A 15937-nucleotide genomic window follows, 5' to 3' on the forward strand; every position below is an offset into this window, starting at 1 on the left:
TAGTTATCTTTGATTGCACCGTTGGTCTAATGTTTCTGCCCACTTTGATATGTTTTTTTTATTTATTTCTATGTATATATATATATATGGTGTTGTGTGATTAAGTAGATGAGTCAAGATTTCCACCATATACTAGGAAATAAAGAGTATTTCTATAATTATAATTGATTGAACACATCTTGAGGTAATATATAAGAAATTATTAAAATTTTATTCAATCTATAGGGGTATTGATTGAAGCGAATTTGGGGAACGAGTTTGGATTTTCGATGGTGTCTCTGTCAAATTTTACATAGTGCTGAAATAGTAAACATATTACCACAACTGATTTTCTGCGTGATCTTGATTATTTTAAGTGATCAAATTCGACTTGACTTAATTTTCGAGTGTTTTCTGAAAATATATTTAACTTTTGTTATGTATCGACAAGATGGAACTTGATTTATTATATGATAGTAAATTCAGCGCACATTAAACCATGCATTATGTGAGTTTTTAAATTTGTAATGATGCAAGTTTGAGTACATTACCTTCTGTTGGGATCGATGTATAGGGTAATTAAATTATTAAAATGCTGTAAAATTATTTATGTGAGCTTTTAAATTTGTAATGATTCTTGTGTTTGTGTCATACAGCATTACATGTCTATTGCACTTAATTTCAATTATTGTTTGAACAAAAAATCATCAGTTGTACAAAGTGCTTCAGAAAATTGCACAATTATTTTTATATAATAAAATGTGAGTGAAATGAGTTAGTAGAATATGAAGTCCATAAATATATGATATAAAATTTGATACGTATATGTACAATATTAATGGGTCTGGATCAAACTTTATTTGGTTCGTATCCATATCAAGTTAACTAGTTATAAACTTGATAATTTTGGGTTGGGTTCAAGTAACCTATTAAAAACTACTCCCTCCGTCCCAGTTTAAGAGTCACTTTTTGCCATAAAAGTCCGTCCCAGTTTAAGAGTCACTTTTAGAATTTTCCATATTTGGACATACAATTTTACCCCATTCTTCATCAAAATTACATCAAAATGCCATTATCAAAATTAAAATAAACCAAAACAAAAACCCCACATTTAATTATCCCCAACCCCCCCAACCCACCCAACCGTTACAATATTCGACTTTTCCCATTCTCTCTCCACTCTCCCGATTGTCTTCTTCGAATTCGGGCGAACCCTAATCGGCGCCTCTGATTTTTCGCCGCTCTAAACCTGCCGTTACTCCATCACCGTTGCCTTATCATGGCGGATGATTGGGTTTGCAACGCCGAAGGCGCAGCCAGAAACCCTAATCGTCCCTGACACTCCACCGGAAGTCCTTGACCGGTGGGAAAGCGAACGAGCGGTCGATTGGTACCACCGATCGGGAAATCGACCATCGTTTGCTGGCGTTGATGGGTCTGAAACACCTCAATCATCTGAGGTCATCCGAGAATCTGAATTTCCTCCTTCGGTTGGGGTATTCGACGGATCTGAACCCAACCACCGTCCCACCCCTGTGCGGACTCCGAAGCTCAACCACCGTCTTCATCAAAGGTAGAGTACACCGAGAATGAGAAAGCTATGTTGTTGATCTTGTTGCCTAGCATGAAAGATTTCCTCTAATCCGTGCGTTTTTACTCTAAGGTAAGCCACCCCCTGTATAGGGTTTGGAGGTTGTTTGTATGGATTTGATTGAGGAATGTTGCTGCATTGGCTATGTTGGAGGTTCTGACTTGTTGTGTCGGTTTGGAGGCTCTGATTGAGTGTGATTTTCCCTCTGTGATGAAATTTTCTGAGATATGCATGCTATTATGTGTATTCATTGTGTTGGTTGGATAATTATGCTTAGAGCCACCCCTTTATGGTTTGGAGGCTCTGATTGAGTGTGATTTGCCCTCTGTGATGAAATTTTTCTGAGAGATGCATGTTATGATGTCTATACTCTGCCTTGGTTGGATAATTTTGCTCAGTGTCACCCCTTTATGGTTTGGAGGCTCTGAATGTGTGTGATTTGGCCTCTGTGATGAAAATTTTCTGAGAGATGCATGGTATGATGTCTATACTCTGCCTTGGTTGGATAATTATGCTTAGAGCCACCCCTTTATGGTTTGGAGGCTCTGATTTTGTGTCTTTTGGACTCTGTGATGAAAATTCTGTGAGATATGCATGCTATGCTGTCTATACACTGCCTTGATTGGATAATTATGCTTTGAGCCACCCTGTATGGGTTGGAGGCTCTGAATGTGTGTGATTTGGCCTCTGTGATGAAAATTTTCTGAGAGATGCATGGTATGATGTCTATACTCTGCCTTGGTTGGATAATTATGCTTAGAGCCACCCCTTTATGGTTTGGAGGCTCTGATTTTGTGTCTTTTGTCCCTTGTGCTGGTTTTTGAACAAAAAACACACACGTAAACCAATTACACCTGCATTTCATACATACTACAGCTTGTAATGCAGCCTATATACCCTTAACACCAAAATAAAGGCTACATAACCAAAAAAGAAAGTTTACATCCTAAACACCAACCTAGTTTGATGCTTATACTGTAAACCCCATCACCAATTGCCCTAGCTACTATCCCAACACACTGATTAGATGTTCTATTTCATATGATCCACCCACATCATTCTGAGAAAGTTGAAGATACTCCAAGCTATCCCTAATCAGATTCTCTTCAACCTCAAGTGAGGTAGGCAGCCCAACTGTCCTACTCAACCTATCTTTGTTCAAGTGGGGTATTTTGTAGTTGTTGCTCCCATGGACTTCTATGATCTTGGTTAAACAGCTTTGCAATGTTAGGAAAACCTTATTCAGAGTTTGTGGTGTGAGTTCCTCAAAAGAACTCCAAACATTTGCCAACAATTCATCTATATTGGTGGCAAGTTTGTCATCTTGCAGAGACTGAATTGCCCTAAAAAAGCCAAGGTCTAGCACATTTGTATCTGGGGAGTTGGCTGGTTGGCTGACTAGATGGAATTTAAAACCATCTGTACTTGCAATAGCCTCAAATTGTAAGTCAGAGGATTTCAAGTGGGGTTTGGCATTATCTTGTTGGATGTATATCTCCTTGTTTGCACTGGCTGGCCACTTTGCCTTGATTGTTGGTATAATCTGAGCATGAATTGTTAATGAATGCTTAGTTGCCTAAGTGATGACCTTAATGAACACATAAATGTACATACCTGATTAAGAAGGCATTCTCTCATGGCTTCTTTGTTAACTGATGGGATAGGCTTTGTCTCTAGTGTCCCTCTTGGCCTATTCTTGGACTTCCTTTTGGCTGGCACTTGTTGTGTGAATGGAAATATGTCTATTTTACCATCAAAGATGGGCTGCCCATCACTGCCAAACATTGGCCTACTGACAGCACATATGAACATCACTTTAGTGATGAATCTTTTTGACTTACAAGACCTGTAAGGCTCATCCTCCTCTGGCAACAGGTAGTATCTGTCTGAAGTCTTTGTCATGTAGAACCATTTCTCATCAATGTGAACAATGTTGTGCATTGCATGATAGGTTAGCTTTCCTTCAGATATGGTTGGCTGAATATGACTAAGACTCCATCTCATTCTTGTGATTTTGTTCACATCAGTAAGTGCAGGCTTGATGGCATTTGTATGTGGTCTGATTTTGTTTCCCTTCACCCATCTGCCAGCTGTGGACTTGCTAACATCCATCTTAATAGCAAGTTTTCTGATGGAGGATCTCTCAAGCATAGACAAGTGTCTAAACTTGTCTTCATCAAGATTTACTTGACCTTTTTTCTTAGTATAACCTGATGCTTTGCCTTTCATGACAACAGGTTGGCCTTGTTCAATTTGATGAGTGGCTATCCGCCACAAGCGGCTGACTGTCCTTGGATGCACTCTGAATTTGTTGCAGCTGCCATGAGTGAACCATGTGGCAGTGCTCCAGCACGGCATTGCTGTTGAAGGAACTGCACAATAAGGTTTTTTCTCTTGGCTGCTCAAACTTAGAGAGGCCCTCGGCCCTTGGCCAAACTCTGCCTCTTGTGGAGGCTCTGGCTCTGGAAACTGATCCTCTGGCTCTTGAAACTGATCTTGTTCGAACAGCTCCTGCTCCATCTCTTCATCCATCTCTTGCTCCATCTCCATTGCCCAATGATGAAAATTTTCTGAGGGTAAATTAGCTATAAATAGGTTTGCTTTCTTTTTTGGTAGGTGGAATAGAAGAGTTTGATAGTAATGGAGTGAATGTATTTATAGGTTTAGCATTAGCATTTGTGGTTTCCCTCCATTTGTTGTACTGCATTCCCTCCATTTGTTGTACTGCATTCCCTCCAATTTTGGAGTTTGAATTAATGAAATCACAATTCATTTTGTTTGAATCAAGTATGGGCCGGATGGCCTTTTTGTGTTTTAAGCTTCATTATTTTGGTTGTTAGTAAATGATTAATCATAATGAACATTAATTTATCTTAAGTTTATTTAATTTAATGAATTTGTCTTACAAGTCAACAATAAACATCTTTTAAATCTAAAAAGTCAAAAGGGATCCACATTCTACCAACTCACCTAATTTATTACACATTCTACCATCTCACTAATTTATTACACCAATCAACTCTTCCTTAAAACCCGAGCCATAACTAAAAGTGACTCCAAATGTGGGACGGAGGGAGTAACACTCGAGTATTATTTAAATTATTTTTATTCTTTTAAAAAAATTATACTTTAATTTTATTTTATAGGTTTGTGTATATCAGATTTTTGTCATGTAAATTAGGTTGTGTCGTGTAATATCAGACAGGCTATAATCGTGCAATATCAAGTTTTAATTGTGTAAATCAGGGTCAGGTTGTTAAGGGTTTGAAGGTATCAGGTCGGATTCGTGTTTGAATTGAGAATTCCCTTAACATGTTGGGTTCGGATTATGTCATATTGGGTTAAGTAGTTATTCGGTTGACCCAATAACGACCAAATTTGTCAGCCCTAATTTGAATTTGAAGTGGGATCATTATACCAAGATCAAGCTAATCGTGAATCGAATACATATTCAAAATCGTGCTATGTTTCACTATGTGAGTCCTCAACAAGGATATTGATGATTGCGCGATAGAGGAACTAAAATTTCAAGAATCTGAATGGGACGGTAGCCAAAATGATTAACAAGGAAAACGAAGACGATACACACAGATAAATTGACTAGAAAAAAACGTGGCAGATGCTTTACATAATACATTGATGTCAAAACTTCCCTAACTCATTTCTTTTCTATACATGATGCTTACCATTTACAGCTGCTACTACGACTGCTACTACTATTACTACTAGTCTGGTATATATTGCTGCAAACACTGCTTTAAGTTCTGGAAATTAACCGGCTTTGATACAAATGAATCCATACCATTAGCAAAACAATCATCAGCACTCTCTGATAATGCATTTGCTGTCATCTGCACAACATCATTCGATTTTAGATCGACGAATAAAATAACAGTACAGGAAAATCAAGTGCTTACTGCAATGATTGGTGTCCTCTTTCTTGGTATTTCCTGCTGAAATTTTGGTGAAGAATGTTGGGGTGGTAACTGCAACTCCACTCCTGCTTTCACTGCGTCATCCCAACTACCCGTTTCCTCAAAAGATCGTATCAATCTTGTGGCTTGAAGTCCATTCATCACTGGCATGCATACATCCTGTGTTATCAACAATTGTTAATAATCAAAATAAAAAAAGGACCAGAAAACAGTGTTGCAATTTTATACTTATTGCTCTGGTTTTAAGCATACCATTAGAATGAGATCGTAATCTTTGCATTGAACTGCACGCACAGCTTCTGCTCCGTTATTGACAATATCTATGTTGTGTCCCAACTGCTTCATCATCGACTTGGCAACAATCACGTTGATCTTGTTATCTTCCACGAGAAGGATCTTCGGTTTGACCTCAGCCTTTTGACCTTCATTGCTCTTTCTGGAAGAACACTCGGAACTTCCCTCTGTTTGAGCCTCAGTTTGACATCTTTCTTGGGTAACGCTCGGCTGGGATATTTCACTACAGCGGTGTGTTTGTTCATTCTTTTCAGCTGAATCTAAGTTATCAGAATTTAAGCTCTGGTTCAGTGAAACATCAACTTCAGAAGATGTGTCCATGGCAGCTAAATACGCATCTTCCTCTGAACTCATCTCCTGACATGTAATGCTACTAGAGGGTGACGAAGAATCCTCCAACAAACCATCGTAATTCTGTGTGGGATCAATTGCCATAGGTGATTGGCGAGAGCTTTTGGATCCTACCGGAACTTTGAGACGAAAGTAAACCCAAAGTGCGCGGTTTCAAACAGAAAACTTCCTGCATGTAAATCTTCATCATCTGAGACCTCTTGGTTATCCACATCCGAGAGCTCGTCTGAACTATCAGAGACTGCTGAAACTTTATAGGGTAGTATAACATGAAAGTAGAGCCTTTGTCTTCTACGCTTGATACAGTTAGTTGACCACCCATGAGCTCAACCTATTCACAAAACAAAAATGTGTAAAACGTAGATATTGAAATAAACAAGTAGAAGCAGCAGAAAAGTAGATAAAAAAGTTCAGCTACCATCTAGAAAGCATGTTAGTCTAGTCATTATGTCTAAGGAAGATCAACTTCTTGAGAAGGAGAAACTCGAATCCAAATTTCAAGGTGATGATTACTCACCAATTGTTTACAGATTGCAAGTCCTAATCCTGTCCCACCGTACTTTCTAGCAGTATCCGCACCTGCTTGCGTGTATTTCTTAAACAAAGTGGGAATCGCATGCTCTGTCACATAAGGATCAAATGAGGCGATTATCATGTTCAGTTCCCGTCAAATGCGTTTGAAAAGGGAAGCCAAAAAAAACCCATGAATTTGAGCAGATACCTGGTATTCCGATCCCTGTGTCATAAACATCACAGCGAATCCACACTACTGATTCTTGAGGATTAGAATGGCTAGCTTTGTCTTCTTTCGTTGGTGTCCCATCTCTCTCTTGATCGTTCAGCATGTTTTTTAATTCATTTTTATCACCAATACCTTCTCCCTCATGACATCCATGATTGCCTCTCTGGCTTCGACTCAAAGATGAGTCTTTTCTTGTGTTTGCTGAATCAGATGACTGATCTGCAGGAGCTTTCCAAGACTTTTGTTTGCTTAAATTGTGCGGCTCTGGCACTACATAAAGCTTTATCCCAACCGTTCCCTCGCGAGTGAATTTGATGGCATTGCTGTTAACATTAAAACACGGATATCTTTATAAATAAATCAGCTGATCCATGGTGCAACATAGCAGATTGATAATCACTAGTACAAATATAGCATGCATAACTCAAACTGAAAATCTAAATACTTTTGGCATTGAGAGGATATGTGACATATCTCTGAGTCAGTAAGTCCATAAAAGTATAGAAAGTGAGCTTTAGATTTAACTCTAACTTATTCTAGAAAAAACTTTTTCATATATGATTCAAGTATCAATATTGTTATAGCATAAACTGTGTGCATATAATATGCATGTACGAGAAAGTCCTATAAGCACCTGACCAAGTTTGTTAGAATCTGGCGAATCCTTAGAACATCTCCAATCACCTGAAATATAGCAGTTTCCAATCCATTAATACAATCCAGTCTACAAATTAATCCATTCGCTCTTGAATACCGTTAGGATCATATCATTTACCTCCACAGGAACATCATCTGCTACATTTCCTTCTAAGGTTAGTAATTTCTGTAGCGATGCAGCTGCTGTCTGCAACACATGTTTAACTACCTCTCTTGGTCTAAATTTTGCAGCTTCCAGTTTCATAACTCCTAAAAAACAAAGTGGTGAGATTCTTAAGTTTACTTCCATATATTAATTTAGATGATGATGGAACAAAGATGAATTCATGGGAAAAGATATAAACTCCCACCTGACTCAACCTTAGAAAGATCAAGGATGTCATTGATTATTCGAAGAACCAAATCACCAGAAGACATCATGACGTTCACCTGCTGTCGCTGCTCTTTGTCGAGCTTAGTATTGGAAAGAATCTCAGCCATGCTCACGACTCCAGATAGAGGAGATCTTATCTCATGAGACATGGTAGCCAACATTTCTTTCGCACGCATTGATTCCTCTGCAAGAATGTTACCAAGAGAAAATTAGTTAGCACTACGTCTACAGCCGGTTCTTGAAATCACGGCCAAAATTTGGTTACCTGTGATATGAATTGTCTTGTTGAGCTCCGTCTCCTTAGCTTTTTGTACAGCCATCTCTTCTCTAATCTTTGCCATCTTCTCTCTTTTTCGCACCTGAAATACATCAAGAAAGATAAATTGACAGAACAAAAAGTTATTGGAATTATAGATAAATAAACAAGTTATGGGAAGGAAAAGGGTAAGAGAATGGAACTGACCTGATCAGTCACTTCCATTCCCATATAATTTACACCAATTGTCTCTCCAGCCTTGCTGAAAACCGGTTCTACGTAGATTAAGAAGGTTTTTGATCCAAACAGCTCAGTTTCAAATGTGATTTCTCTCTTTGCAGGTAATCCTCTTTCCAGCACTTCTTGTTTAAAGTCTTGGGATTCCTTTACACCAGAGCCGGTGAAGATCTCAACATCTGTTTTGCCTATGATATCCTGTAAAATATGTTACTCTGAGGAATCATTCTAGCAGTTGATTCAGGAAATATACTACACCACATAAAATTTTAGACCAAAAGATGAACTTTGATTCTCAGTAGTCGTAAGTTATGGAATTCTTAAAGTTAAAACAGTCAGTTCAAGAAACTGTATGATATTGCCAATTTACCTCCTCGCGCAAACTCGGGAAATGGTTAAAGATGAATCGGTAGCGCAGTTCTTTATCCTGGAAAATGTGGAGCATTTGATCAGTCACTATGATAAAACCATTAGCTGCTAATGTAAAATCAGAAGTTTGTAAATACATGATAAATGAATTCCTAGCATTAGATACGTTAACTTACAAAGTTTATAGTGCTTACTCGATGATGAAGTAAGGAAAATAAGACAAATATAAAATATGAGGATAGTATACCTGATGGCCTATGACAACTGGAGCATTCTGCAAGACAAAATGCAAGAAATTATCTGCTCTATTCAAAACCTGTGACAGTTCCTCAACGGGGGGTCGACTGCTTTTCCAGTTTCTCAATACTCTCCTGCAATTTCCCCATCAAAACTTGCTCTCGTCTAAGACTAGCCTCTAGGAGTTTCTCTAGATTCATAGCATGTTGCTTCCAGTAAACCATACTGTCATATTCAGCATCGACGCTTATTTTCTCATCCTGGAAGACAGTGTCACGCTTCCTCCTCGGAGCATCTTGATACAAGTACTTGAGATTCTCATCAAGAATGGAGATAGGACGCTTGTTTCCACCGTACCCATCTCTTTCAAACCGATGTTCCTCCAATATCTCCAACTTCTTGAGCTCGACTTGTCGCTGCTGCCTGCTGAGGGTGTCGAGCTCCTCTCTCAGGAGGCGCACAGCATTCTCCTGCTTGTATTCCCAATTCCTCACCAAGTTAGCCAGCTGCCAGTTCCCCTTTTCAGTGTAGCTGGCAAGCTCCATGAGACGCTCGAAATCAACTATGTCGGGCTCCCTCTTGATAGTCACCTCCTCCAGCATGTCTTTATCCACTCCTGGCCTCTCCACATTGAACTGCCTCCCGGCCTCATTCATGTCCTCCGGCCACATCGAAGAGAGGACTATGTCCATCTCTTCTGACTCGCCGGTCTCAATAGCGCAACCCATAATTTCTTCTACCATTTAAGATTACAAAGTTTCCAAACCAAGATAGGCAAATGTCTCAGTGCCTAAGTTAGGTCACTAATGCAACATGAGCATATGTCTGAAATGTTATCGTCGATTTGAGATGGATCAGAGTGAAGTCTGTGTTGATTGTGAGATTCTGCAATTTAGCATCAATTACAACTATAAACTGAAAAAGGAACACAGAGAGGGAGGGTATTAAACAAGCAGTTTATGAGCTGTAAAGCGCAAAAGTAACAGTATATTCTACTAATGAACAACTAATTCGATATAGTCATAATCAAACTTTACAAAAAAAATTGCACTATTGAATTTGGTGGTCGTTGTTCATCAAACTTGGTAATTAAGTCGAACAACAATACTCATGGATTTGATCCTCAACTAAACATTTTGGAGACCAGAATTGCAATTCAATTTCATTAATCAAACAAAATTCCACCAAATTACAGTTGAAATTTTGAAAAACAAGCAGAAGCAGAGTAGTAGAGGAGCATTGACTGAGTCGACGATAATGATGAAGAACATGCAGTTACAACTTACAATCAAAATTATGATAAAAATTCACGAAACCACATGGGGATAAAAATCAAATAGCTAAATAAAGCTGACCTTTATGAATAAAATCTGACGGCTTGTTTCTCTGATTGAAGAATAATACTGGTTCACTGTAGATCTGGAAGAGTCTCTTCGAAGAGCAAAAAAGAGCCAAAGTTCTGCGCGAATAGAAAATGCAGAGAGAGAGAGAGAACAGCATCTGCATGTGGTGTTGGGTGTTGGAAATAAGAAAACACTAGAAACAAAGCATGATTGTTGAAATACAATGTGTGTGCGGAAAATGAAATCAAGACGAAGCCATGTGATTGTGATGTGATGGTGAGGTTTATTAATGGATTGAAAAATGGTTGATCTGGATTTCTCTTATAGCAGCGGCGATAAGCAATTTTTTTATGAGAAAAAAAACTGTTTGCTTGTTTGTTTCTCTCTCCCCTTTCCCCAACTGCAGAGCGGATAGTGTGTGTAACTGTGTGCATGGAGATTGTAGAGAGAGAAGTGTGTGTGCAGTGTGTGAGAGAGAGGTGGCGTTTTGTCGACGGCGCGTGCAAACTACACACAATGTTGTACAATTATTCGTGTTAATATTAATTACCAAAATTATTTAAAAAAAATACAATTTTTTTTATGATATTATTAACGGATACATTTAGTTCATGTTTGGTTGCCAGGATTCTGTCTAGTAAAGTAATCTGATTCCTTAAATTTTAAATTTCTGTGTTTGTTTCCGTTTTTAATTAAAATGGGAAGGTAATCAAAATTCTGAAACAAGAAAAGTTAGTACAACTTTCCAGGATTTTGAATACTAACTTTTCTTAGGTATTCTTTTTCCCAGTTTTAGGATTCTTACATATTTAATGCAATATAGTACATATTATTATTATTACTACTATTATTATCATCATCATCATTATTATTGTTATTATTTATTACAATGTTTTAAAAATAATTTAAAAGTATAAACCATACTTAATTTCAGGATAATAAATAACTATAATTCAAATTATCATAATTATAACTATATTATTAATATTTATTTTTATTTTTATTATCATAATAATAATAATAATAATTTATTAAATAATTAAATATAATTATAATTATATAATAATATAATAATTATTAATTTATAAATTAGTAATTAACAATAACATTGTAGTGAAATTTTAAATTATAAAATTTATTCAATTAAAAATTAAGTAAATATAATGATGATGATAATAATAATAATAATAATAATAATAATCTTATTTATTATTATATATTATGATGTATAATCCATATTTAAACTATCCATCGTAATAATAAATAAAATAATATAATTATTATCATTTGTAATTAATAATTTATTAAATAATATGTATTAATATTTTTATAAATAAAAAATGATAAGTATATTTTAGTTTAGTGTTTAAATCAAATATATACTTTCAAATCTTGATATTTTTCAAACACGGGAAAGTAAAGTTATTAGAAATCATATTCCCGGGATTCATTTTCCCATGAATCATTTTCCTTGCCAACTTTACTTTCCCGCCAACCAAACATGGCCTTAAAGGATTATTCAATTATATACGTAACATTTAGCTCACAGTTGTATATTATGGGTGAATTTTTTTATACCAAGTGCTTGTCATAATTATTGAGTGACCTTTTTCATATTTTCTAAAGTTTAGATTTATTTGTGGATGGGCACGGAAATAAAATAGGATGTGGTCACGGTACAAGTTGTTACAAAATAATAATACTCCGTAGTTCATCTGCTCATACATATAAATATACTATAATTTTAATTTTAAATGTATGAACGACATTATAAAAAATTAAAAGTCGGTCACTTGGTCGGGGAATCGTCTTGTACTATAAAATACTAATACCCAAAAAATGTCTAATTTTATTTAATTGCATGTGATTGCCAATCTGAAACTGAGCTGAGCAAGTCTTTGTAATTTCAGTTTATAATTTATATCTTCAATTTTCTAGTAAAATATATTTACTGATTTTTTTGAAAGATGTAATGTGGATGAATAATCGAATGAGTATGTATAGCGTCGCTGAAGCCGGAAAGTTGAAAGTTTTTGCGTTTTTCTTAAGAATATATTTGAAAATTTAAATAAAAATATCCAATATTAAATGAAAATATATGTTCTAAAACATGACAGAAAAAGGTTGTCAAAGAAACATTCGCTTAATAAGAACAAAGGAAAATTAATTATATTTCCTGACACCAATTATATACTGTATTAATTTGTCAACTAATCATTCGTAACTGATAATATTATAAGCTAGTATGCAGGGGCGAAGGCAAGAATTAAAATCAAGAGGGGCAAAATTATATATAAGCAAATAATTAAATAATTGAGCAGTGTCCATTTAAGAAGGAATTCAAACAAATATACAAATTTGAAGAAATATTAGTATATATACAAATTTTTGAGGAGGGGCAAATGCCCCGCCAAATGTCCATATGGCTAGGCCCCTGATAGTATGTATCAAACCGACCAAACTAAGAAAAGTGTGTGAGTAGATGCAAGTAACATATCATATGCTTCCCTAAGGATCCGATGTCATGTTTCCTCCCTTGGTTGGGCACTCCTCTCCAAAAGGATGATAAAAGATGTAGATCTCTATGTTTTATATCATATCTTGGTCGATCTGGAACATACAGAATAAAATGATTTTTCAAAAATTTGAGCCAAACTGGGAGGCCGAAAAGAAAAGACCATTTTTTGCAACTTACGCTATGGAATACAAGTGGCTGTCCAAACCTCCTCCATGACACGGATGTCGATCGATCTAGTGCACGTCTTCGGGTTTTGCAATTTAGCATGTCCATTGGTGTTTGACTGAGATGTCGTTGTACTTTATGTTTTTTATTTTTGCGGCTTGGCATCTAGCCGTTTATCTTGAACCTTTGCTCGCTGCTTGCTGGCTCGAGCCTTTTTTTACATATAAAAAAAAAGTAGATGCAAGGTAACGAGTTTTGTTGATGGGATACAGCTATCAATTTACAATTCAATTTGCGCGATAGTTGGACATGGGCGTAATTTTAAACTTTGTGGATTGTAAAACCAAGTCTTGAGCATACATTAAATGTCAATAAGTCAAAAAAAGTACTATGTGATTTTAAACTTCATGGATTATCTTTCATATTTTAAACTTTATAGAATAAATCAGAAAAACATTGTGATTTAAGCAGAAATTAGTCCTAAATCAAATGACATCGTCCGTTGCTTCAACTTCAATTTCACCATAACTAGGGGGAAAAAACAAAAAAAAATGTAAAACTTTGTGAATTTTCATTTTAATTTTAAAATTATTAAACAAAACAGAATTGACCCTAGTAATGGCAGTTACCCATATTTTTTAAAATGCAATAATGTATTTTGTAAACGATAATCTAAAGGCCCAATCATTGGGTCAGATATTAATAAAATGATTGAAGATACTATATGATGTGTACGTTGTATTGTTAGTACTAGTACTATTTAAAATTTTAATAATGCAATGTGAGCCTCTATATATATTCTTCTCCCATTTCTTTATGGCGTTTAAATCTTCTTCTCCAATTGATAAATTAATTTTTCCTTGTGCTCAGCTGTCTAATTATGCCAATTTCAACTTAATTAATTAACCAATCCTAAGTGCTTGACATTTGAGATTATCTTTTTAACATAAAAAATATTCTGACATTAATTTATGTCATTTATAAGCAACAAAAGGAGATCATTTAATCTAATTAAGCTAAGGACTTTTCAGGTCATAAAACAGTTGATCTCTACACATGCAAATTACTCATCATAGAGGCTATTACAGCTTGTTATATATTTAATTCATTAAACTCCTCCTAATTAATAAGTAATTATTGGTGCATCAAATTTAGCCCCTCGAAATATACCCTTTCAATTCAATATATGCGACTAGCCAATTTTGTAGAGGAGCTATTTGATATAAATAAAATGGGCGATTTGCAATTTACAAAAAAGATTGAGGCCCATACACACAAATCGTAATTTGAGTTAAAGGGCCCTTAACAGTCCAAAGCCTAAACACAACCATGAAACCCGGAATATATAATATTTTATGATAATGGACATGTCACATAGTTAATAAATTAAGTAAGACAAAAATTGTTACAGCATCCACCGAGGAAAAACAAATGAAGAGGTAAAGAGAAATAACTATCATATTACCTCTTCTATACAAAATTTTATTCTTCAAGGGAAATGTATCTGAAAAGGTATTATATCTTCTTTCATTTTGAGAAGGTATTTTTACCTCTTCTTGGAATAAGAGGTAAAAAATTAGTTATTTATTTGTCTTTTCCATTTATCTTCTTCTTTTGGAGTACATTACTTTTTGAAAAGGGTATAATTATTTGTTGAGGAGGTAATAAGAAATATAGCTTTCAATTTACATTTTTCCTTGGAAGATGCTCTAAGAGTCTACGTGCTGAATACATAAACTAGAAATTGTATAAAAATCATTGAGAAAACAACGTTACGCAATCCACCACTAATAGTAAAATTATATATCCAATAATTATGAGCACTAATTTTATTATCAGATATTATAAATTATGAATCAAACCTTTGAGTATTTATTTTTCGGGTATCATATATACTAATCAGAAATTAATGTAAGAATGGAATATAATATACTATAGAAAAATATTAAATAAAAAATGATAAATTACAATGAGGTAGATTTAGTGGACAACACCACTCCGGAATTTGTTATGAGGCCCCCACCAAACCCTAGTCCATTTGGATTTGCAATCTAATTAATCAGTTAATTATTAATGGAACACGAATCAATATTGTACCACCCCAACTGTAATTTTGAATTATCCCAATCCAAATCATGATCAAATTATAAAGAGTTACTCCTATTTATGTAGCTACAAAAGTTGTTTAACAGTAAACCGCACTTAATCATAATCACATTGCAACAAAATAAATTCAGTTACCCATGCATGTTGTAATGATGGCTAAACCATAACTGGTTATATTCTCCCTATATCCCAGACATAATATTTGAATATGATATATGATGCCCTAATTTAGGGATAGATTAGATTTTTGCTGGTTTGACATTTTGTGCAGCATCCTTAGTATCATAAATTTTCCCTTTTAATCTCTCCATATGCGATATAATTCTGTTAGACACGTTGTATGTTTTAAGAAAAATAAAGTGAGTGAAAAAAATAAGAAAATGCGATATAATTCTGTTAGACACATTGTATGATTTAAGAAAAATAAAGTGAGTGAAAAAAAGTAAGAAAATGAATATGAGTTCCACTTATTTTATAGCAAAATGTAGGTTTAATAAAGTGAATGAAAAAAGTAAGAAAATAAATGCGAGTTCAACTTTCATACATTAGTTTTATAGCAGAATGTATGTTTAATAATCTAGTAGAGTGTGAAGTTTAGTTATCTATATTGCAAAATGTAGGTTTAATAATCTGGTAGAGTGTGAAGTTTAGTTATCTAGATTGAAAAAAAAATGCAACTTTTAATTAGATATACTCATGGTTGTTTAGATATTTCGGATTAAGCATGTTAGTTTGAAAATTGTATACACTCTCTGTTGAAAGTTTATGAATTAAGAGAGATTAT

General features: G+C 35.1%; 1 protein-coding gene and 1 pseudogene across 1 annotated transcript; both read right to left on the bottom strand.

Annotated features, from left to right (window-relative positions):
* Positions 1-2576: 2576 nt before the first annotated feature.
* Positions 2577-4120, bottom strand: LOC121781669. Its single transcript, XM_042179381.1, has 2 exons — positions 3185-4120; positions 2577-3113 (listed from the first exon to the last, which is right to left on the bottom strand). The coding sequence occupies exons 1-2, from the start codon at positions 4118-4120 to the stop codon at positions 2577-2579; spliced, it is 1473 nt and encodes a 490-aa protein (XP_042035315.1).
* A 1038-nt stretch (positions 4121-5158) lies between these two features.
* LOC121780691 lies at positions 5159-10789 on the bottom strand (annotated as a pseudogene).
* Between the last annotated feature and the right edge of the window lie 5148 nt (positions 10790-15937).

Source organism: Salvia splendens, chromosome 20 (assembly GCF_004379255.2).
Source record: "Salvia splendens isolate huo1 chromosome 20, SspV2, whole genome shotgun sequence".
In the NCBI taxonomy this organism is placed as follows: domain Eukaryota; kingdom Viridiplantae; phylum Streptophyta; class Magnoliopsida; order Lamiales; family Lamiaceae; genus Salvia; species Salvia splendens.